This window comes from Protopterus annectens, chromosome 7.part1 (genome assembly GCF_019279795.1).
Source record: "Protopterus annectens isolate FY-2018-M chromosome 7.part1, PAN1.0, whole genome shotgun sequence".
NCBI classification, from domain to species: domain Eukaryota; kingdom Metazoa; phylum Chordata; order Ceratodontiformes; family Protopteridae; genus Protopterus; species Protopterus annectens.
Genome location: NC_056740.1, coordinates 183,004,394 through 183,028,660, shown reverse-complemented (window position 1 = coordinate 183,028,660; position 24,267 = coordinate 183,004,394). Strand labels below are relative to the sequence as shown.

At 43.4% G+C, this 24,267-nt stretch overlaps 1 protein-coding gene across 2 annotated transcripts in view; it reads left to right on the top strand.

Moving 5' to 3' along the window:
* The window catches only part of LOC122807529 (protein B4), a 205,369-nt gene that overhangs the window by 84,050 nt on the left and 97,052 nt on the right, over nt 1–24,267 (top strand). For both annotated transcript variants that reach the window (XM_044078450.1, XM_044078449.1), the window contains exon 3: nt 2,124–2,220. In XM_044078450.1, coding sequence (XP_043934385.1) covers nt 2,124–2,220 — 97 coding nt within the window. The remainder of the gene's footprint in view (nt 1–2,123; nt 2,221–24,267) is intronic.

The window sequence follows — 24,267 nt, the reverse complement described above, 5'->3', positions numbered from 1 at the left end:
TATTTTTTTATTTTTCCCCCAACAGATTCAATTCAATTGAATTGTAGGTCACAAGCTTTTAAATGATTGTGGTTTCATTATTTATATTGCAAAAATCTGGCATTTTAAAAGGGGTGTGTACACTTTTATCCACTGTATCCCTTTTTTATCTGACTGCCAAAAGAATCTCATTCCTTACCTAATGGTCTGTCCTTGTCACCTGTGTAAAAAGATGGCTTCCTTGTGCTGTCAAACACAGCTTCTAGAATTAATCAGATTGGCATCTGATGCTAACCTTCATTCTGTAACTGCCATTCGCTGCCTAACAAATTTGTCAGGTCGGGAGCTCCTGTGTTTACAGCATATGCAGTTGTGGTACAGGTTTTGGCCATCTATGAACTCCACAAAGTAATAACCTCCGTGACATAATCGGCAGTAGTTTAGTCAGGGGACAGGTTTCTCTGGCATCTTGCCAGATTTAGGAAAATGCTTTTAAATTGAACAACTTGGAGACTGACCCAATGCTTTTAAATTGAACATCTTGGAGACAGACCCATTACAAAGGATTTCACGAATGCCTGTCTAGAGCTGCTCCTCTGCATGAAAAACTAAGTGCTAAGGACATGGCTTCATCACTTCAGTTTTTCTTGAGGGTTAAGTTTGTCCCCAGACAAAAGCCTTTCTGAGCCCTTTAAGGCAATGCTCATGTCTTTCTAATGCATCTACTACAGAAAGCACCCCAAACCTATTTGCTAAAGGTGTACTGTCCCCTGAGCAATGAAAATTAAAATATCTAGTTTCACTGATTAAAGCTGTACTGAACATGCTAAACAGCAGGCTACCATGAAAACCTTTGTCCAGCTGAGTCTGGCCAAGCATGCCAGGCTTGATGGCCTGCTTCTGTGCCATGTTAGGCAAGCCCTGGGCCTTGTAATGCTAAGACTTCAGATTGCTTTTCAAGTTAAGCATACTGCATTTTCAGTACTGTACCATCAAGTGATCTGCATTTCTAATGCACGTTGGTACTCTTTCCTCCAGGTATTTCTTGAACTAAATTAATATTTGGGGGGATGTAGAGAACACAAATGGCAGGTCCTTGTATGGACCCACTACTGTGCCTGCTTTGACCTCCTTGTCAAAGTGCTGGGAACTCTACCCATGCATCCCTAGTCCCCCTTGGTAGGATTAACCCTATAGTACTTTTACGCATCAGACTATTACCTCTGTCCATAGTAAGCTTCATACCTTCCCATAAAATTAATCCATGAAACTGAGCTCATCCCCAATTGTAAAAGGGCATAAACAATGCCAGTAGTTATACCTATGATTGCTTATCTGTAGTCCTTGATCCTGTTCCTTAATGCTGTCGGATGTTAGGGTGCTCCTATGCAAACTTACTGCTGATCATACTGCAGTCAGATGCCCCCCTATCATGTTGGGTAAAGTGCAGGGTTTTCTGGCTTCAGCTTTCAAGTCACAGGGCCCAGTTCTCCCGGGTTCTTAAACATTAGCAGAATTGGAGGGGGAACAAGAACTAGTATTGCCATGAGATCCTGGCTCCCTGGCTGGTTATCTATATTTTCTAAATTAAAAATTTGGAGTGCTGTTGCATAAGCTGGCAGCTTGAGTGGTTGCAAACATTCAGAAGCCTGCTATGTCTTTGAGGAATTGTGCCCAACCCTCCCCTTAGGTTGCCACATGTTGCAGGGAATTCTAATGTCATAGTTGTCTAGGTCTTTTATCACCTGACATGGAAATCACTTGCACTCTTGTGCTGAGGTTCTTAACCCTTACTTTGAGCTTTCACTCCTTGAACTGGTGTATAAAACAGAACCACAAGTTCCTGTGACCTATGCATGTGTAGTGCACACACATGTGCACTTTACTGTAATTCTGTACATGAGCTGTTTACATTCATCCTTGCCTTGTCACAGGAACATAACTACTTTTCATCTGAAGTTTAACAGTACATCATTGCTGCCTTAAATGATTTGGATACTTGTAGTGGTCTTTGTATATCACAAGTTTTGCTCCAAAAACTCATGCTCCCTTAAAGGGGAGCATTTAGAACTTGGCTACTCTAGCCCTGTAGCTGCATTAGTATTTTGTAAAGGAGTATATTTGACTAACTGTAGCTTTCTCAGCTTTCAGGGAAAAAGGCAAAGAAAGTTGGAGAAAATGCTGACCCCAATTTGGAGAAACCTCCAGTCAAGAAGCCAAAAGCTAAAGCAGGAGCCACAGGTAATGCTACATTATGTAGATTCTCACTTTTTTCACTTTGATTACACACCAGGACTTGTGTAGATTTGCTACTAGTTGCAAGTGCTTTGTTGGGTGCATAACATTTGTCCCAAGAAGGCTGGACAGAAGTACTACAGGCTTTCTGGTTGCATTTAATCCAGAACAGCATAGTCTCTTTGAATATCCATATGAATGGAGACCTTTTTCTAACTATTTGTACTAGCAGGGATCTCCTTAAAGAATGGATTAACGCAGTAAGCATACATTTGTGTTTTAACAAAGTGGGTTTGTATTCAAAATTGCATACCAGTTTTCTTTATCAAGAACTGAGTACTTGTGATGCAGTGTCAAAGTTTTTAAATATGGGAGTGATTACAAATAAACAAATTCCTATAAAGGATGCTTATTTGTCAGGAATGTTGGCAAAACTTCCAATCTTGCCATGGTTGTAGCATGCAAAGTGCATGCAACTTATGTAATAGTTTATGTAAATGTGCAATTATACTTTGCTAGTATAATGAACACAAGTTGACTTTATGTATTTCATGTCATGTACCTACTTGCGCTTGCTATTTGTAGGGCTCTTGCCCCTCTGCTGTAAAGCGATTTGCCTAGTTGGACTTTGTCATAAATAAATCTAATCTAAATGTACAGAGATTGATTACTTTGTGGACTTCAGCCCTGCTAATGTGAAAACTTAAGCAGTATTGATATTTTTTTTGGCAGTGTTGTAGATTGTCTAAACTTTTCTGAGAAAAATGCTTGGTTATTGCCATAGAAACTTATGCATAGCTTTGTTTAGCTTAAGTGGAATGCCACACTGCTAAGATCTTTACATTGTTTTTTTGCCCCATTATCTAGCTGCTCTAAGCATGGGGTACCAGGCAACTAAGTGAGCAAGCGGAGAATGTGCTGTCCTGTTCTTGCAAGCTCCTCTAAACAGTCTGCATAGTAACACTTTGATTGCAGTACAAAACTCGGGTGACAGGATTTTTAGTGGATTTTAACTTTGGATTAATATTCTAATGGGAGATCCTTCTGTATCTAGAAGTGCTTGGACCCTTTTCTAACATTGCTGTCCCCTCTTGAGACTTTCCAATTTTACTAAAAGCTTTTGGTGTTTGACTACCAGGGTAGTAACATTTAGTCTTCACTGCTTTGTACACAGCTTAGGTCATTTCAGGAGTGCTTATTGATCCTTTCCAGTAGTTTCCACACCATGCGGACTACCCTGTCTGGCTTTGATATTGAGCAATCTGTTCGGGTCCTTTCTCCCATTTGACAAACTATTATATTCTACTGGATTGTGAGCCAACTGTAGAGCTGTGGGTACTGTCTTTGAATAGTTTGCATGCTACCCAACAAATGGTCTTTGCTATAATTGAGCTTTTGGGCTGGCCTAGGCCAGCGTCCTCTTTAGGTGACAGATATTCATAGAAACGGAAACTTAACATCTGTCCAGGGCACAACTTACTCCTTTTTGAAGTACCATGGGACACCTGGCCCCTAGGTTTGATAACACCAGGCAATCTTGAGTGCCTGTATCATTTGATCTCCTTGTACATCAGTTGGCATTTAATTTGGAAGATGGATTTTTGTATGCATAATCTGTGCTAGAGACTAATGGTATTTGTAGTAGCTAGACACCTTTTATTTCCTTTACAGGTCAGCAGGCAAACCTTTCCCTAGCCAGCTGTCCAAACTACCATGTATCCAACTGAACTGGTTAAAGTTGGATGCCTTGTTCTAGCAGACTGCTATCAAAATTGAAAGTAACTGATGCCACAGACTTGAGTCTCTCTGGTTTAACTTGCACAAATATTTTCATGGTCTTTTTTGGTGGGTTTTCTGTTGTGGTCTACAGCTAGCCCTGGTTACTAGCCTGAAGCAAAACAGGACTTTATCTTTCTGAGGGACAATATTTGATGTTCTTCATTCCACATTGCTGCAGTCCTAACTATTGGGTAGTCCGCTGTCCAGTCGGCCCGAATACCAAAGTATATGGCTGACGTCGGTCACGGCGCATTAGACTGACGTCAGTACGTCAGGGTACTAATGCGCATGACCGACGTCATATCCTCGGTCTTTTTTGCCGCATGGTCCGATGCAGAAGCAATTTTGCGAGTGCAGGTTGGCGTTCTGAAAGTTTCTGAAGCCAGAGTTTCAGACCGAATCAAAGTTGGCTAAGTACCCCGTTGGGGAATATTTTGGTTTTTTCTTGCCTCAGTATTTAACCGGATGTCAGAAAAAGTGAATAACTGTATTTCTTGTGGGAAACAGATACCTCATAGGGATTACCATACTTTGTGTATACCTTGTTTAGGGCCTGAGCACGACGTTGTTGGATGCCGCTCTTGTGCTAGATTTAACAAACGCACTATTAAGAGAAGGTTAGACTGTGCCAGGTTAGTGTTTGGGAAGCGTTGTAATTATAAAATGCCGTCGGATGCTCCGACGCCGGCTTCGGCTAAAAAACGCAAGGACAAAGCAGCAAAGCCTAGAGTGGAAGAACCGACAGTCCCAGACGTCGGTTCTTTAGAGGGCTCAGTGGAGCCGGAGGTTTTGCCAGGTGTTTCTTTGGAGTCTCAGGGAGAGACTTTACTGTTACAGGATGTATCCTCTCAGGAAGTAGGCCAGGCTGAGGGGGCTTCTCAGGTGGCTGTTCTTCCCTCTCTTCCTAAGGTGGTTAGAGCCTCCCCTTCTGTTTCCAAGGCTTCTTTGAGGGGCAGGCCAAGTTTTGCTTCAGTGGGGGTTTCTCCTAGTGCTTCAGGGTCTTTGCCTAAGAAACATATGCTTAAAATGGCAGAGGATTTGATTACTATGATAAGGGGTTCTATGCCCCCTCCTGATAAGAGGCCTAGGGTGGAACCTGAGTTTGAGAGTTTTGAGCAATGCTCGAGGCTTCTGAGTCTTGGCTGAAGACTTGCAGGAGTACCCTCCTTATTCTGATTCTGATGTGGATGATTCTACTCCTTCAGCTTCTCCTCCTGAGGATTTTTCATTTTCAGAGACTCTGCATTCCATGAGGGAGCATTTTAAATGGGAAGGTCAAGATTTCTCTGATTCCAGGAAAAGGCTTAGGGAATTCTTGTTTTACCCCAGCATAGGCCTTTAGGAATACTTCCTGTTTTGAATGTGGTGGAAGATGTTTTTGCAGAGGCTTCCTGAATCCTGATTCTTTGCCTCCTGCCCCAGTTAAACCGGATAGGTATTATAGGGTGCCTGACGCTCATAAGTATCTTTTAAGAGTCCTAGGGCAGACCCGGAAACTGTCTCTCAGGGGCCTAAAGGTGTGAAGGCCTCAGTTGTTAAAAATCCTGTCCCTCCTGATAGAGGCAAGGGCTTTGGATAGATGGGGAAAGAAAGTGTATACTTCTTCCACTTTAGCCATGAGGGCGTTGAATTGTCAGTTTCACATGTTAAAATATCAGAATTATCATCTTTCACAGTTGAAATCTAAGGTGGATGCTCTGGCGGAAGGTATTGAGTGTAAAGAGTTGCAGGATTTAGTTCATGTGTCTGAACAAGTGGGTAAACATTCCTTGCAATGTGGTTTTGATGCGGTGCAGGCCTCCTCCAGGGTGGCTGCCACTGGTTCTGTTCTTCGTAGGCACGCCTGGTTGAGAGATCAGAACTTAGCTGAGCATGTTAAGACAAGGATTTTGGATGCTCCTTTACAGTCTGATGTGTTTGGTTCGCCTGTGGAAGCAGTTTTAAAGAAAATGGAGGACAAGGCTAAGTCTATGCAAACTGTTAAGGATTTTTTGCAGGTGCAGCCTCCGAAGTTTAGTAGAAATTGGCCTACTAAGGGGTGGACTTATCCTGCTTATGATTCCCAGTCTAGGGGTAGGTCTAGACATGGTAGGGGCAGAGCCCAAGGTTCTTTTAGGCCTAGGACAGGGAGTTCACCTGCTCAGGCTTCTGGTGAGGGCAGGGGTCAGTCCTTTCGTAAGCAGACCCAATGACCTGCCTTTTCAGCTGCCAGTACCTTCTCGCCTGGCGGCACCTCTAGGAGGAAGACTGTCTCTTTTCAAAGAAAATTGGGATTTAATTACCCAAGACAAATGGGTTCTGGATATCATTCACCACGGCTACAGGTTTTATTTCCATACCTTGCCTCCTTTCAAAGGCATGCCAGACATTCCTCCTCTACAAAGAACAGAGGCTCGCAAACAAATTTCTCTGTTACTCCAAATAGGAGCCATTCAGTCAGTTCCTGTGCCAGAAAAGGGCCTAGGATTTTATTCTCGCCTGTTCCTAGTACCAAAGAAGGGGAACACGTGGAGACCAATTTTGGATTTATCTATCCTCAACACTTATCTGGACATTCCAAAGTTCAAAATGTTGACGTTACAACAGCTTTTACCTCTACTGGGCAAGGATCACTGGATGGTAACTTTAGATCTCAAGGAAGCTTACCTTCATGTGCCTATAAGACTAAGTTGCAGAAAGTATCTGCGTTTTCGAGCTGGAAATTCTCATTATCAGTTCTCTGCATTGCCCTTTGGCTTATCTACTGCGCCCAGAGTATTCACACTGGTTCTGGCTCCAGTGATAGCTTACTTCAGGCTAAAAGGAATTCAAATCTATCCTTACTTGGACGACTGCCTGATTCTGGCTCAAGAAAAGGAAGACCTTCTACAGCATTTGGAATATGTCATAGCAGTGCTAAGATGCCTAGGGTATTCTGTGAACGAAATAAAGTCCAGTCTAGTACCCTCTCAAGACATGTGCTTTCTGGGTGTGAGACTGAATACAGCAGCCCAGATGGCCTTTCTAACCCCGGACAAACAAAAGAATCTTTCCAGTTACTTCCATCAATTATCTCTTCAGTCCGGGCTGACTGCAAGGACAGTCCTTCAAGCCTTAGGGTTCATGGCATCTTGTATTCTGGTGCTTCCCAATGCCAAACTGCATATGAGGAAGCTACAATGGTATCTCAAAAATCTATGGACACAGCACTGCCAGGATTTGGACACTGTCATTCAAATAATACCTTGCATTCAAAAGGAATTTTTGTGGTGGGCTCAGGAATGTCACCTAAACAAGGGACTCTCTGTGACCCGGCCAGAGGCAAGTCAGATTCTAACGACAGATGCCTCAGACATTGCTTGGGGAGCTCATCTAGATGGAAAGTGGATACAGGACAAGTGGCCTGCCAGACTACAGCATCTACATATCAACATGAAGGAGATGTTAGCAGTCCAGTTTGCATTAATGGCTTTCAAGGAATTACTTCTTCCAGGGCAGGTGTTGATTCTAACAGACAACACAACTGTCATGTGGTACATCAACAAACAAGGGGGAACACATTCTTACCCATTGTGCAGGCAAGCAATGATTTTATGGGAGACTGCGCTCAGCTTGCAACTAACTCTTCAGGCAAGGTTTCTGCCGGGAGCACAGAACTCCTTAGCAGATGTGTTAAGCAGACAAATCATGGATCCCCACGAGTGGAAACTGGATCTTCATGTATTTCAAAATTGACAGTGTCATGGGGAACTCCAGACATAGATCTGTTCGCTTCTCCACTAAACCACCAGCTGCCAAAGTTTTGCACGAGGGGATTTCATCACACAGCTTGGAAAGTGGATGCTCTTTCTTTCAGTTGGAAAAATCTTCATGTGTATGCTTTTCCACCTCTGCCTCTTCTCCCAAAGGTGCTTCTAAAGGTCAGACGAGACAAGCCAAGGATGATTTTAATAGCTCCAGATTGGCCTCGGCAGCACTGGTACCCATTACTGAGGAGTCTGGTAAGGAAGCCTCCATGGCCTTTACCCTTGATTCCACACCTATTGTCTCAGAGGGACGGTCATCTGCTCAATGTCAAGCTTCAAACTCTTCATCTAACAGCCTGGCATATTCTGTTTTGAAAGACAGCAGGTCTCAACTTCCTCAACAAGTTTTAAATGTGATTATGGAAGCCAGAAGACCTAGTACAAGGAAAGTGTATGCAGAAAAATGGAAGAGATTTTTATTTTGGACTGCAGCACAGAATTTGGAGATTTCGGAGCCTAATTTGAGTGCGGCTCTTCAATATCTTACTGAGTTATTGGACAAAGGTTTGTCTTTCTCTTCCATTAAGATTCATGCTGCAGCAATTTCAGCTCACTATGATTGTGACCCAACATTGTTTTCACATCCTTTATTCAAGCAATTTTTTAGGGGGGCAAGGAATATAAGACCCCCACGTAGAGCTCCTACTCCTGCTTGGGATCTCAATTTTGTGTTGGAGAAACTTACTCTACAACCTTTTGAGCCTGCAGCTACTGCTGACCTGAAATACTTGTCATGGAAGACTGCTTTTTTGTTGGCCATTACTTCTGCAAGAAGGGTTTCTGAGTTACAGGCCCTTATGGCGGTTGAGCCTTTTTTGATTTTTCATAAGGATAGGGTATCATTACGTACTAATCCTTCTTTTATGCCTAAGGTGGTTTCTAGTGTGGCTTTAAACCAAACTATTCATTTGCCTACTTTCTATGCAGATCCCCAAAATAAAGGGGAAAAGATTTTGCACACTTTAGATGTACACAGGCAATTGCGTTATTATTTATGCAGGACTAAGGATTTTAGAAAGTCTCAGCAGTTGTTTGTTTCTTTTGCTTTGAATTCTCAAGGCAAGCCTGTGTCAAAACAAACTATTTCTAAGTGGATTGGGTTTTGCATTGCATTTTGTTATTCCCATCATGGCAAGGATATTCCAGCTGGGATTAGGCCTCATTCCACTAGGGCTACTGCCACTTCAACAGCATTTCTAAGGGGTGTGGCAACGAAGGATATTTTGGAGGCAGCTACTTGGAGTTCAGTGCATACTTTCTCTAAGCATTACCACCTTCCTCTCTACTCTAAGTCTAGGGCTGGTTTTGCCACAGCTATTTTGCAAGGCATGTTATCAGCTCCGGCTTCCTTATGATTTGCCAGCCTCCCTTACCTCTGCTTTGGGATTCTACCCAATAGTTAGGACTGCAGCAATGTGGAATGAAGAACATAGTACAGTTTTGTACCTACCATAAATGTAGATGTTCGAGGATCCACATTGCTGCAGTCCAATTTACCCTCCCTCCTTCCCCTCTGTGTTTAGGGGTGGTTGTGTAGGTGAGTTTATATTCTGGTACCTTTGTATATATTGTATATGTTTTTGGTGCAGGTATGTTTGGTGTGTTTTGGTTTTGGCCTTGTCTTTTTAGGGTCTTCTGACATCTGGGGCAAGAAGACTGAGGATATGACGTCGGTCATGCGCATTAGTACCCTGACGTACTGACGTCAGTCTAATGCGCCGTGACCGACGTCAGCCATATACTTTGGTATTCGGGCCGACTGGACAGCGGACTACCCAATAGTTAGGACTGCAGCAATGTGGATCCTCGAACATCTACATTTATGGTAGGTACAAAACTGTACTTTTTAATGGTGATGCTGTCCAAGCAGTATTAACTGCTGAAGGCTGACAACATTGTAGCATCTTAAGAAATGGGGGGAAAAATTGTAGGGAGAGAAATGAGTGCCTTTTCTTTCTGAAGTGCACCGGTTGGAGGACTGGTGGTGGTAACTGTTATGGTGGTACATATGGATGACACCCCTCCATGCCTGGTGGGTTAATCGGATCTTAAACTGGTTGCATTAGCTCGAGACCAGGTTTAAGTCAAAATAGTCTGTCTGCAACACAATTGCATGGGAGTCTGCACAGGTAGCAGTATGCAGACTGTTAAGTGGGTACCCTTCACGGTGAGCAAACTGATTTTGCGGTTGGAAGGCACCACTTGCTAGCAGTAATTGGGTTAACACATTTCTACAGTTTGTGGATGGGAGATGTATGGGGGCACCATGCATCTGAACAGGCAGCTTCTGCATGTGTTTATGCCTGTGTGCCTTTAGATCATTTTTGGCTGTAATTAAGTCAGGAATATAATCTCCTGGCAAACACTATGAATATTGTAGATGTGCAGTTTCCAGTTGCTTCTACTTATTGGGTGGATTTAAACAAAAAAAAGGTCCAAAAAACAAAGCTTTGTAGTGAATTTGGGTAAGACTGGTATGAAATTTAGTATCTTAAGCTGCTGTTAATGCGGTCCAAAAGCAAGTTATGCATTAAAGTGACGTGGATAGATCCTCTTCAGTTACTCCATTTTGTTCCTATTTTACGTAAATGCCACATTGAACTAGTTTGGTAATTAGGTGCCACGGTTTCCATCTTTCTAGTATACAGCTGGAGCCTGTTCATAGTTCAATTTCTCCATATCTGTCCTTTAAGACCAGCTTTCCACTTCCCTTGTGCACTAAATTCCTACAGACTGCTTGGCTTTTTCTATTACGTGGGTTGGCTCTGCTGGGCAAACCCAATTTTCAGAGGTGATATAGGCAGCAGATGGCATACAGATACAGGCTGTATTTGCAGAAATAACTTGACAAATGTAGGAAATGGGGGGAGTAAAGTAGGTAGGTTTAAATGGGGTAGGGCAAGAGAACTGGTATTTATAAAGGTAGACTGTCCTTAAAGCAGATTATGGTTAATCTAGTCTTGGGAAGTGCCCTAAGACAACTGGTATCTGGCAAAGTATCAGATACCCAAGTGTATGGAGGTTGAAATCTATTCAAATGTGGGAGATGTGTTAAATTTATGAACAGGACGTGTTCATAGAATTTTAAAACAGATTAAGGAATGGAAAAATAAAAACTCTAAAGGAAAGCTTAGGGCAGTGTTGGAAAAGTCACAAGAGCTACTTGTTTATGCTTAATGGCATTCTTATCAAATGATGCAGCAAGCAGAGAAGTAAAAAAAAAAAAAAAAAAAAAAATTTTCAAAGATTGGCTGAAAAATGGATATGCACAAGAGTATCCTACCTGTGATTCTGATTTTTTTTTTTTAATGTAGGTAGATCCGTCATTGGATTAATCATTTTCAGGCTCTTCCCAGATTAGCAGTATACAGTTTATAAATGTAAATGATCAGCATGCACTAGAACAATAAAAATTCAGTTTTCCAAAGAGGCTGCTAATGCCAAGACTGCATTGAGCAGTCAGTAAGACACTGGTTAGAATGTGGCATATTTGGCATAACTGGTAAAGGTCTTCACATTACCAAGTACTGAGTTTGAGCTCTACTTATGTGCTAGGCTTAAAATGACCCTTTAGAGCAGGTAAACCTAGTATTCTGCTTTGAACCTATATTTGATCTTTTACGTGCAGTTAAACATTGTTTGTAGGGGGATAGTATACAGAGATGAGTAGGGGTTAGTTGAGGGAGAAAAATGGGGTGTAGGATGTAAAGGTGGAGGCAGGACTGTTGGGACAAAAGCTGGTTAATGCTCAAATATGGAGTGCAGAGGGTCTGTTGTAATAGCAAATTTGTAAGTAGCGCTTTGTGCAGAGGACTTGCAGGTAGTGCAAATCCAATTCCTGTTCTCTACTTTCACTTAACATACCCCACCAACATGGCTCCCTCAATTTCATATGCTATTACCCTATGCTATACTGCCCTTTAATACAACTCACTTTAATTCCAGATGAATACTTGCTAAACCCACATCTGGAACTACCTCCCTATAACCCATCTAATTGCTACTCAGAACTACATCCCAGCCTCTATTGTATAACTCCACTACTCTGCTCCAAAATATACATCTACTCCACTACTCTGCTCCAAAATATACATCTTCCCCACAACTCCAAACTACCAACTCTTATTCATACTCATGTTTTCTTGACATTAGTCCAATGTGGTGACATCATCCCAATCCCACTCTTTCCAATTCCCTCTATTGCAACTAACCACAAAATGCTTCAAAACTTTACACAACCACCATAAACCTTCAAAGTATCTGCAGTAAAACCTCTGGCCTGCATGCTTGGCTAGCTGCTAAAACATTTTAGCTACTACCGAGACATGGTTAAAGCCTACTAGAAGACTCTTGAATTCCTTCTTCCCTCCCAACTAAGTGGTGTTGTCCTGTTCTCTAATGTGCTTAATGGTCATCCCACAATTCTCCAATGCTGAAGTCTTGGTTTCCTTCCTAAATTAGCTCAGTCCATAATTAGTGTGCCAGTGTACCAACTACACCCATCTCTACCTCCACTAGATGTAATGGAACCAATGAAAACCCTCTTGGACTGGATTGTACTCAGATCAGCTGGGATCCTCCCTAACTCTAAGCAATCACCTTCCTGCTTAATTACTCAAAGCCTATCCCCCTTTCACAAAAATCATTTCAAACGAAAATCATTTCAAACGTGGCTGGAACCTATCTGGCTGCAAGGCCCACATGATATCCCAAAAGCATAAACTGGAATAACCTAAAAACGTTATCCCTAGATGAAGCCCTGGCCTAGTAAAAATTGGCCACCCTGCACTATTGTAATGCTTCCTTACTAAAAACTAGCCTTGCACCCACCCAAAAAAAATCTTGTGCTCCATGGTTATTTCTAAGGAAATAACTAGGGAAAGCTATGGCAAACACAAAGTACACTTCATAACCAGATAAACTTGTATCTAGAAACCAGAAAGAATGCTACTTGAAGCTCCAAAAGAAACACTAGCAACCCTAAATTCTGGTCCTCCATTAGTTCTGTCCTAAAGCTTGGCTCAAAGTAATCCTTGACCCCACCCAGACAACACCAGATTAAATGGTAAACATCTTCAACTTGTACTTGGGACACTGTCAGTATTAGTCACATTCTGCCAACCTCTTGCTGCAATAACATCTGTGGCATGCATACAGCCCCAGTCTTCTCTCTACTACACACACTCTAGGTAAAACTACTCCCATGTACTTACACCCCTTCATCCACCCTTACAAACTTGGCTAAATCAAATTCCTTGCCTGAATTCAAACACTATTGCACCAACAACCATAACTTCTAAAACTAAAACCCAGCTCAGATGCCATACCCACAGAATAGCAAAAATTTCAGACAATTGCCCTACCCCATTAACATTCTCAGATCCATCAAAGAATCCTATGCTCCAACATCTGGAAAAAGCAGACTTATTACTCAAAAGGGTGTACTTGAACAGATATTTCCAATTTCCAACTTCCAACCCTATAGCTGTTCCATTCCCCGATCTCCAAACTTCTAGAAAATGTGTACACCACTTCTACAGTTCCTTCTCACATCCTGTCAAACCAAGCATGGTTTCAGACCAGGCAATAATACTTCAGCTGCACCAGTGTCTTTTATGGACTTGTCTCAATTATTTCAGGACTTATCTAAGGTCTTTGATACCACTTCTAAACTCCTTCCCTAGTTTTCTAACATTGGACTACCTATCCCATCTCAACTAGTTCAAAAGCTACCTATCTGATAACATGCTGTAAAATGGCAACACTCCATATCCCCATATATTCACAGCCACACTGTCCCAAGGCTCCATATTAGGACCTCTGCTGAATCTTCACCTTTTTCAAAAAGGGCTTCAGTACCACAGATCAATTCTGCTACAACAAATCACTCCATCTGCATTTACCGTCAGACATGGCTCCAGAATAACTACCTGTCTTTAAACCAAAATAAAACTAAGCACATGAGATTCACTCTTAAGGAAATACTCCATTAACATCTCAATTCCACATTCTCCCAGAACCACAAATTGAACCGGTTAACCAAACCGCTAACTGACCAACTTAAAATTTGACTTACATTTGGTAAATTTGCATCAGAAAGACTTGCAAAAAATGGACTTCTACAGGCATAAACATTCCTCTCCCTACAAAGCAAGTACTTGCTTAATACTTCCCTCCTATGGTGCCCCATTACTAGCCAACCTTCAATCCTCCCTCAAAACTAAACTAGAAATGTTAATCTGCACATCACTACCTCAAACCATTAAATTGGCTGAAATTCCTGCACTATCTCCAGCTAACCACCACACAAAAACCACAGGATTGCCCTCCTACAATCTCAATAGGTCCCAAAGATCAGAAAAGGCTTCCAAATTCAGAAGCCCAAGCTACATTCTGGTCAACTACAATACTCCTGGGTAATGGCTAAAACCTGGAATGGCCTTCCAGCCATTTGCATAACAGTGCACTACAAAACCACCGAGCGCACTCACCTTTACTCAAATTGTATCTGCACCAAGCAACCTTAGATTACTTATGCCCTCCTAACATCCCCATATTCTCACTGCTCACTTTTCTCAAATACACTGCCATTTCTACATTCTTTACCCTTTTACTGCTAACAACTTTCTCCTGACCTAGTTTAAGTTCTCACAGTTCTTTCTCTCTCCTCTTAACTGAAATGGATAGTTCTGGATGGAGTATCAGTATACCAGAAGCAGTATAAATAGTTATGTATCCTATAGAATGTTTAAGATCAATGTACTTTACTGTATGAAATCTCCTCTATAGCATTATTCTAGTATAGTAAATGAATTTGTTTTGTTTTGTTTTTGTACCATAGTTCTAGGCATTGTCTATTTTTTACCTCGATCTACTATATCTATGCATTATATTATTGTCACTGTGGAGCTTTTCTCCCCGGGCCTCCGCTGAAAATGGACATGTATCCAGTCGGACTTTCCCGGTCAACAAATGTAAAATAAATAAAATAAAATAAAATACTCACCCTTGTACCTTTATTGTAATCACTTCCAACTTAAATTTCCCTTGTGTTCTTCCTTACTTGTACTACAGCTTTTGTAATATCACTGCTGTAGCCTGTTAATATATTCCTAGCTATAAATCTGTTTATACAAGTCTTAAGCACTTTATTCACCCATACTATATCAATTGTATCTAGTCAGTGGAGTTTCCTGGTAAACAAATCTCAAATTAAATTCACTGAAGCTGACTTCTCTGTATGGAAGGATTCTGCAACTGAAGATGTGCTTGAGTTTGGAGTGGGAATTGACCCAAGGTTGTGCTTTGAAGTACTAGAAGAAAATGAAGGTCTGCATTAGATGGGCTCAGAATGCATCTTTCACTTAATCCTTTTCAGTTTGTTTTTAGGATAGAGCTCTTGGGTGTGGTGGAGAATATAGTTTTGGGTTTTCTTTTGAGGCTTGGCAAAAATAGGCAGGTCGTATTCAAGCTGCGGTAGATCCCCTTTTGTTGCTAGCTTCTCTTCAGATGAAAGGCTCAGATAATATTGCATTTGGTATTTGTGAACACCAGAAGGTGTCAACTGTAGTTTTGATGGTCTCTTATGCAAACCTGCACTTTTGGGTACTATTCTAGCTGTCTAATTGGATGGTGCTGGATTTGTAGGTCCCCATACAACAGGATGGGGGGGTGAGTTAGATTAGCTGGAAGGGAGTTGGATTAATTGAACAGTAAAAACTGATCCTTGGGGATACTCTAGACTGACAGGTGTTTGTACTTTGAAAATGCATACCTGTAAGTAATGCTGGAATCTGGGGAGGTGATTTTGGGATCTGAAGTACATTTGATCTTCAACCTATGGGAATACAGATCAGAGCCGGCAACTTCACAAGCATCTGCTATGCGCTCTAAGCTCTTCCCTATCCATAATACATCACCTTCCTTCCCCAGATCTCGTTTGACTGCAGCATCGCTTGCATCATGGTCTGTGAGCTCTGATTTCAGAGTTATAGCTTAAATTTAATAGTTTTTTGGGTGTGTGGTGGTTAGTGTAGGTTTCTCTCACTGGTGTCGTGTTAGTTTCTAGTTTCCCTCCTCCCCAGCTCTTCGGATCTTGAGCGTGTGGTGGGTTAGTGGTGAGGCCTTGTCTGTTTTTTTTGGGATGGGTGAACAGCCAAAATAAGCATTGAGAGTGCAGAGTGGCCACAAAACATTCTCTTGCCGACTGCCAAACTGTACTTTGCTTAGGTGTAGCCCATCTTTGGACTGTAGTATTTGCACAGGCTTTAATGCAAGAGCCCTAAAAGATCGTAGGACAATTAGTAACGAAGGGTCTCCTTCCTACTACAGAGGTGGCTGTCTCCACTACCTCTTCGGTTATGGCTGTGACCACTTCAGCACCCTCCCTCCGCCTGTGGAAGGAGAGCATCTTGAGGGTAGAGCCTAAGCCAGATAGGAGGAAGAGGTCCCTGGATAGTTTCCAGCCAGGCCTCCTCCAAACATTCAGACCATTGGGAACCAGAGTCCTCTGCTCCATTTCTCCAGAGAAGCCTAGGTCGTCATCTAGGGTTTCGGCTCACCGACCTGCCAGGTCAGAGTCCATAGCATAGTCAGTCCACCCACAGTTTATCCAAAGCTGACCTGGATAAAACGATGCAGAGATTCACACAAATACAGATGGGGGTTTTGCCAGCCCCATCTCCCTCTGGAGGGATAACTCACTTCCCTTTACACCTATTTCTCCTCCGATCAGAAGTCTGGTTTCCAGAGTATTTGAATCTGAGAGGCTTCGGAGTCAGGAGGCTGGTGCCAATGGTACCAGTTACCTCCTATGCCAGCAGTTACCTGGTGTGAGTCAGACCTGACTAGCTCAGATCTGAGGTGCCTCTTGGAGCCAGACTGGGTGTCAGATCTGAGGGGATGGAATTTTTCCTGTCTGCCAACCTTGTCAGGTCACTGCCATCTCTCTGGCACTCTCTTCAGGTCTGGCTCCAATCCCCTTGTCAGATCTGTGGAGAGCCACTCTTACTGGTGTCCCAGGAAGCACTCGCCGTCTGCATTCCAACGTGGTGGAAAGGATTCACTCCAGTGGATTGACCCCTGCCCAGACTCCCTCTGCTTGGAGCGAGACTCCCATCATTTTCCTGCAGGGACAGCACATGATCAAGTAGCCCCAGATGGTTCCTTTGAACATCAGGTTTGCGAGCCCACTCCAGAGCCCCATCAGTGAGGTTCCTGGCAAGCATACGTGCAAGAGGCACTAACTCATCTTGGGAGTCCCTCACGGAGGACACCAATTTGGAGGAAGGGGAAGGTTCCTCCAGATTAGAACTATTGCCAGTGGGGAGGTCTGCCCCAAAACCTTGAACTAGTCTGTGTTCCTGGAGTCCTTCAGCATGGGCCCATTTACTTCCTGGGTCCCCCCCTGCAAATCCCTTAATGGACTTGGTCACCTTGTGGGCTTGGAAGGAACCAGATGAGAAAATTCCAAGTGCCTGGATAAAGCCCCCCCCCTCTGCAGACCTGCTTGGAATAAAGGGTTCCCAGTAGATGCTATGGTGGCAGCAACCACAAGAAGGAACTAGCCCAGGAGAGTTCCTCAGTCCATTCTGAAGGACAATGGATCACCAAGGGAAGTGGGTGTATGAATCTGCAATCTTTTCTAAAAGGGTGTTGAACTACCTGGCCCATGTTGCACGACTGCAGTGCGACCTGGTTAAGGAACTAGCTGAGTTGCTCCCTACAGATCATGTAGCAGGAGGACAAGCATACATTCTGAGGATTGCCACCTTGAACGCAGTCTCCAATACGTCCATGCACCTCTTGCACACTACTGAGGGAGTGGCTAGGGTGGCTGGGTCCAGTATTGCCATGAGATCTCACGCCTGGCTCAGATTCTCAGTTCACGGAACCCTTCAAGGAGTCTTTTGCAAATGCCCTTATGGCTCTTCCCTATTTGGAAAGACCATCTGTGACGCTTTACAGAGTGAAGGATTGGAAGACCCAGTCTGCAGTCGGGATCTGTTTCTCAAACCCTCAAAGATCCTTCTCTTGGAATTAGTGAGGGCAAAAGATGTGGTTCCAGAAGTCTCAGTATTCCTGGGACACTCTGGCTCTTCCCCTAGAGGCAGAGGGGGGCAAGATGGATGCTGGCTCAGAGGCAGAGGGGGTCTGGAGAATTTTGGGTCTTAAAAACCTTTCTCAGACCCATGCAGCAGCCCTGAGGGGTTGACTGCTCTGGGGGCAGTTGGGGGGGGTTGCCTGTCATTGCACCTGATGGCATGGAGTCCATGTCAGACCGTTGGGTGCTTCAGATAATATCCCAGAGATTATTCAATCCCATTTGTGGTTCCAGACATGCCACCCATGCAAAGGGAGGCAGCAGCACTAGAGGTTATCAAGCCACTAAAGAAGCGAGCCATCAAACCTGTCCCCTGACATCTGTCCAGATTGGGCATCTATTACAGGTTCTTTTTGGTGCCAGAAAGACAGGGGACTTTAGGTCCATTCTGGACCTGTCCACCCTGATCTGTCAGTTGCCAAAGTAATGGATGGTTGCATTTGGTCTAGCCTGTTTATACCCGCAAGAGTGGATGTGCTTGATCTGCAGGATGCTTACTATTAAATAAAAATGCACAGAAGCACCAGTAGGTTCCTCTGCTTCTGGCTAGGGACCAGTCATTACCAGTTTTGAGCCCTACCCTTTGGTCTCTACCACCATTACTTTGGTTTACGCCCTGGGTGCTGTGGTAACAGCTCACCTGAGGTTTCAGGGATTTCAGGTATACCCTTACCTGGACAATTGGCTCCTTGCTGCTCCCACCAAGCATCTACTTTGCCAGACCAGAGACAATTTCCTATGTCTTGCACACCATCTAGGAATTGGTCAACACAGCCAAGTCTCTTCTAAACCCTGTCCAGGCTGTAGAGTACAGAGGAGCATAGATACACTAAGTCAGGACTTGTCTGTAGAGAATTTGAAGCTTAGGGATGCATGTCGCAATGATTAAGGGAGATGGGACTGCTATGAGTCTGTTTAATCCTAGGTTCTATGGCAGCAATCACCTCTGCTGTGTGCTAGTTTACCTATGTGAGTACTAGTGGAATCTAGCAGTGCAATAGCTTATGTTGGATCTTCCACTGATACACAAGCAAAGTCTGCGGGTAGTCCCTCTGGATGTATTCAGAAATTCTGGAAGGACTAACTTTTTGTCACAGCTTCTGCCCAAGCCACAGTGACCACTGACTCCTCCCAGCTAGAGTGGGGGGCGTTGCTTGGGAAGGACAGCTCAAGGCGTGTGGTGCCTGATAAGTTTGTATATATGTTCTGGAGAAGAGGGTGGTCCTTTAATGTTGCAGGCCCTTCATGCCTTTCTCCCTGTAGGAACTATTGCAGTCGGACATGTCTGTCTGGTACATCAGCAGACAGAGGGACCAGATCCTACCCCCTCTGTCACAAGGCCATGAGTTTAGGAATGGGCAATCTCCAATAGTAAGAATGGTGTCTGAATCCTTCAGTAGTGGAGCAGATCTTTCTAGTGTGGGGTCAGCCTTGCTACAATCCCTTCGCATATCCTTCCAATGCAAAGTGCAATGAGTTCTTTGCTCTGAACCACCTGCTGGGAGAATCCCTCCGAGTTTAGGCCATGCTTGGCCTCCTGGTCTTTATTCTTACCCTCCTTTACCTCTTATTCTAAAGTTCCTCCAGAAGACATGTCTGCTGGGGAGCCAATGCAAAGTGCAATGAGTTCTTTGCTCTGAACCACCTGCTGGGAGAATCCCTCCGAGTTTAGGCCATGCTTGGCCTCCTGGTCTTTATTCTTACCCTCCTTTACCTCTTATTCTAAAGTTCCTCCAGAAGACATGTCGGCTGGGGAGCAAAGTGATCCTCATTGCCCCATTTTGGCCTCACCAGGTATGGTTTCCCTTCCTCCTGGTCTTATCTTCTAGCTCCTCCTTGGATCCCCTTCTGGATCTGTCACCCCTTGAGGGTCCCTCATCTGAACCTGGACAGTCTGAAGCTCATGGCTTGGCTGCTCCAGTTCCCTTAATTGCTAGGACTCCCGGTGTGTTTTCAGTGAAGACTATTCTGGTAGCGCTTAAATCGTCCACCAGGAAGATTTACCATAGCAAATGGAAGTGCTTTTCCATTTTGGCTTCTCAAAGTGATTTTGATCCTTTCACGGCTCCAATTCCAGCTATCCTTGATGCTTGGGTAAACATTTTTCAGTAGGGGGCTAGCTCGTCTACAATGAACTAGCTGCAATTTCTAATTTCCACATTGGTGAGAACATGGCTTCTTTGGCTTCTTCCAGATTGTGCAAAGCTTTTATCAAAGGTACATTTCTTGCATCCTCGGGTCAGCTCCAACCCCCCCCGTGGGACCTTACTATGGTATTGCAAGCTGTGGTTGCACCCCCCCCCCTGTGAACCTCAGCAACTGCAGGTCTTAAATTTCTATTTTGGAAGACTGCCTTCCTAGTGGCCATCACCTCTGCTACGAGGGTCTCAGAACTTCAGGCCTTCAGTCAAGGTTCCATATATGGCTTTTCCATAAGGACAGGGGTTGCTTTGTACCAATCCCTGTTTTAGTGGCATCTGAGATGAATATCTGACTATCTACATGTGTTCTTTCCAAACTTCAAAAATAAAGCTTAATGCAAATTGCATTTTAGATGTTAGTAGATAACTACGTTTCTATACACAGGACCAAAACCTTTTGCAAGTCTGACCAGTTTTGTGTCCTCTAAACCTGTTTTGGGTAAACCCATTTTCAAGGTGACCATTGCTAGGTGGTTCTCTCTGCATCCTTCAGATTTACAAGGACAAAGGCTAGTATTGTCCAGGTCAGGTTGGAGTTCATTCCACAAGGTCTTTGGCTACTTCCACAGCCTTTTGGTAGAGTTTCCTTTGACATTTGTTCTGTGGCTACTTGGTCCTCTCATACCTTATTCCTCACTATAAATTGGATTTTATTTCTAGAGGGAGGGCATCCTTTGGTTCCACAGTGCTCCAGAATATCCTTCCATGAGGGCCAACTAGGTGTATAAGTAGCTGGGGACTCTGCCCCACAGGTTGAAGATAACTTATCTGGTAGTTTACTTGATTTTATGTACTCACCATAATGTTCCATCTGAGTAGGTTCATAAATTAGTACTAAGCTAACTGCCCTTTCAAGCCATTTTAAGCCTAGCCAATTATCCCTTGAGACTCAAACCCTGCACCTTGGTGTTTGTAAGGTAAACACCTTAACCATTAGGCCACCCTCTTCATTGTCTTTAACCATCCCTCCCTCCTTCCCCCTGTCTTTACCATCTTGGCATATAGCAGCGCACACTTTTTTTGTGACTTTTGGTCTGAGTGGTGGCAAATTGTGTGTGGTAAGGTGCATTGGATCAGGTTGTTTAGCTTGGGGTGCAGCAAACTCTTGAGGGAAGGGAGGTGGTGCATTATGAGTAGGGGAGGAGCTTAGAGCAGATGCTTGTGAAGTTGGCTCTGATCAGATTTGGATCAATATTCCCACAGGTTGAAGACAAAGTAGAACTACTTGGATGGAACGTTATGGTGAGTACATAACTTTCTACTTTAATTTCTGGAATCTAGAAGCAATACTCTAGAAAGTGAAACTATGCAGCTCATGGGTGTGTTCTTGCTGTGACTCTTGGTGCAGTTGTGGTGCTCCTAAATGAGAATTTAATTATTCAGGGGAGCATATATTCTAGTATGGGTGATGGGAGAAGTATGTCTTTGGAGTTGAAAGGTTAATGGCAGTCTCCCAAATGCTGAGCGTTTGTTTTCTGTGCAGACCAAATTAGATGAGGTTTTTGTGGGAACAAGTTTATGTACTTCCTGAAGTTGAGAATTATGCAACTCATTCCATAACCATACCTCGTATTTTGCCATCCTCTGAGAATGCATTTAATGCTGCCTGCCTAATGGGCAGACTAATTTCTATCTAGTCATTCAGATGTGGACAGATTCAGTAAGGAATATTTACTCTTCTACATGTGAAAGTTTTCTCTGTAGACTAAATCTGCATTTTTTTCTGAATCTGAAGGTTTCTAATCTGTCCAGTATCGAAGCATGGCTTTAACCTGTTGGTGCTGAAGTGCTTGGGTATGTAACCAGAAGCTTTTAAATTTTAAAGTAAAGTTTTGTTGGCCTGTGCTACTCTGGTCCTCAGTTTGAAAGTGGGGATATTCCAGGGAGTCGCTTTTCAGGACCTAAAATCTCCCAAATGGTTTTAAGCAAAGCAATCCCCGCCTTAAGTCAAGAGAACAAAAATGGTAGTGGGAGGGGAATAAGGGCATTCCCAAAAAGGACCATAATATTGCAGAATGACTGCAGGATTCTTTTCTTGTCCTGCCATTATCAATCTGTCCCAGAAACTTGCACTTTACACACTCCCGGTGGCAGATTTTCAAAAACTTGGATGCAAAAAGTGGTTCACGAGGGTTAGTAAGCACTGGATGAAATTGCTTCTTTAAAGGAAGTTCCTCTGGTCGTCTTGAATTTCTGTACTTTCACATACAGATTTATAAGTGTGGCTTTGCCCCACTGTGGCTTTGCCCCAATACATGGACCCAACATTTGTAAGTCTCCAGATTGTGTATTGGGGGGATTGGGGTTGGCATCCATGGAAGTAAACGTGCAAGGCCTGTGGAATTCTAATTGTGCCTTGGATCTCTACAGGCAACACTTGAATGCTGTGCCAACTCCCAACCCACCATATACAACTCCAAGCTTATAGTGCCTGTCTTGTATAATTCCCCTCAAGATCCATAGCTCCTTAAAGCCAGATAAAAAAGGAGCTGGGCAGCATAATCTGCTAATGGGCAGTATTAGAAGTGCAAGATTGTTCTAGGGTCTTCTGCAGTAGAGAATTGAATCATTTTGCACTTATATTTTCATATAAGCTTTACATGCTGAGGAATATGGTGTGAAATGCCATGGTGAAGTAAAATTCATGGTGCATATCAGTTTATCTTGCTACACCTTTGTTGCTAATTATGAACATTTACATTTGTAGTCAAAAACCAAGTGAAACTGTTGCATGACCTCAGCTGAAGCCTCATGTTGAACACCAAATCTCAAGATGTGCATAATGCAGCTTGTTCAGTTGAGCATGTTTTCACTTTTGTAAATCTTGCATTCAATGGAATTTGGCCAACAAATGTTTAATATCTAGTTTGTTTTCCAAGATTTGAATTGGCAAAAGGGAACACTGGGTTTTTGTGAATTTAGTATTTATCAGTGTAAAACCCTTGCATTGCTTTTGTTTAATGGCTTTTATTCACCAATTTACATTGGTCCTAGTAAATCTTCAGTGCCCGTTTAACCAGTCACTTGAAAGAGTGGTTTATCCTATTTTTTTCCAGGATGAAAGCATTTCTTTTGGGAACTATTACTGGTTCCCACAATTTTTGTTAAAATATTGCAAGTGGCTTTGCTTCATTTGGCACTTTCTCCCAGTGTCAACCTTGAAGGAGGATATATTTGTAGCAAGTCTGATTCACAATATGTAGTCCCATAGAAGCAGGCTTTTCTATCATGTATGTATAGAATTCTGCTGAAAAGTCTGAATCTTTAAATTCAGATATGAAGTTTACTTCATTTGATCTTCAACCTGTGGGTCCTGATCCATATCTGATCAGACACTACTGCATTTTCTAGCTATGGCTCTGAGCTTCATGCTCCTCCCCTATCCATAATGCCCCCAGTCTCCCTTCTCCCTTCAGATCTTGTTTGCAGTCAGCGTTGGCAACGTGGTCCGAGCTCCAGAGATGGTATTTAGGCAAAGTGGTAAATCTTTGACTTTGCTGTTCTCTAAACCTTTCTTGTACTTAGGTTTTTCCATAGCTGTCAAGCTTCTTGTATGCTTTTCTTTCCTCCCTCTTTCTTGGAGTGTGCATGTATTTGCTTAGATCCTGTGTTTTGGCATGGTGGACACCCCAAAACCTGGGTTTTAAGATGCCGTGTGGCCATAAGGCTTCCCCGGCAGATGGCCAGTGTGGTTTGGGGATGGCTCGCCTCCAGTCCCCCTGTCCTGTTTGCACTGGGTTTAACACCAGAGCTCTTGAACAGGTGGAAAAAACTAATTGTGAAGGGCCTATTGCCCTCCATATCTGGGACAGATGTTCCACCTTCAGCCAAAGCAGCTACTGCTGCTTCAGCGTCCTTGACCTCAGGGATTTGCCCTCCTGTCAAGAGGTCCAGGGAGGGGACAAGGTCAAAGACCGGCCTTGTATGCGCTCCCCCAACTGCTTGAGGCCAGCAATCTGCCGAAAACCAAGCCAGTTTCCAGGCCTGCTTCCCCTCTGCTCAGATCCCAAAGGTTTTCCCCCAAGCCTGAAGTCTTGATCAGTCTGTTGCTCCATAGGCCTTCCCCTCACTGGCTATCCTGGCCTACTTTGGCATCCTCCTACTCCATCCGAAGTCTTTCCAAAGCTGAGATGGACAAGATGATGGTGATGTATCCACACAAATCCAGATGGGGGCTTGCTAGGGC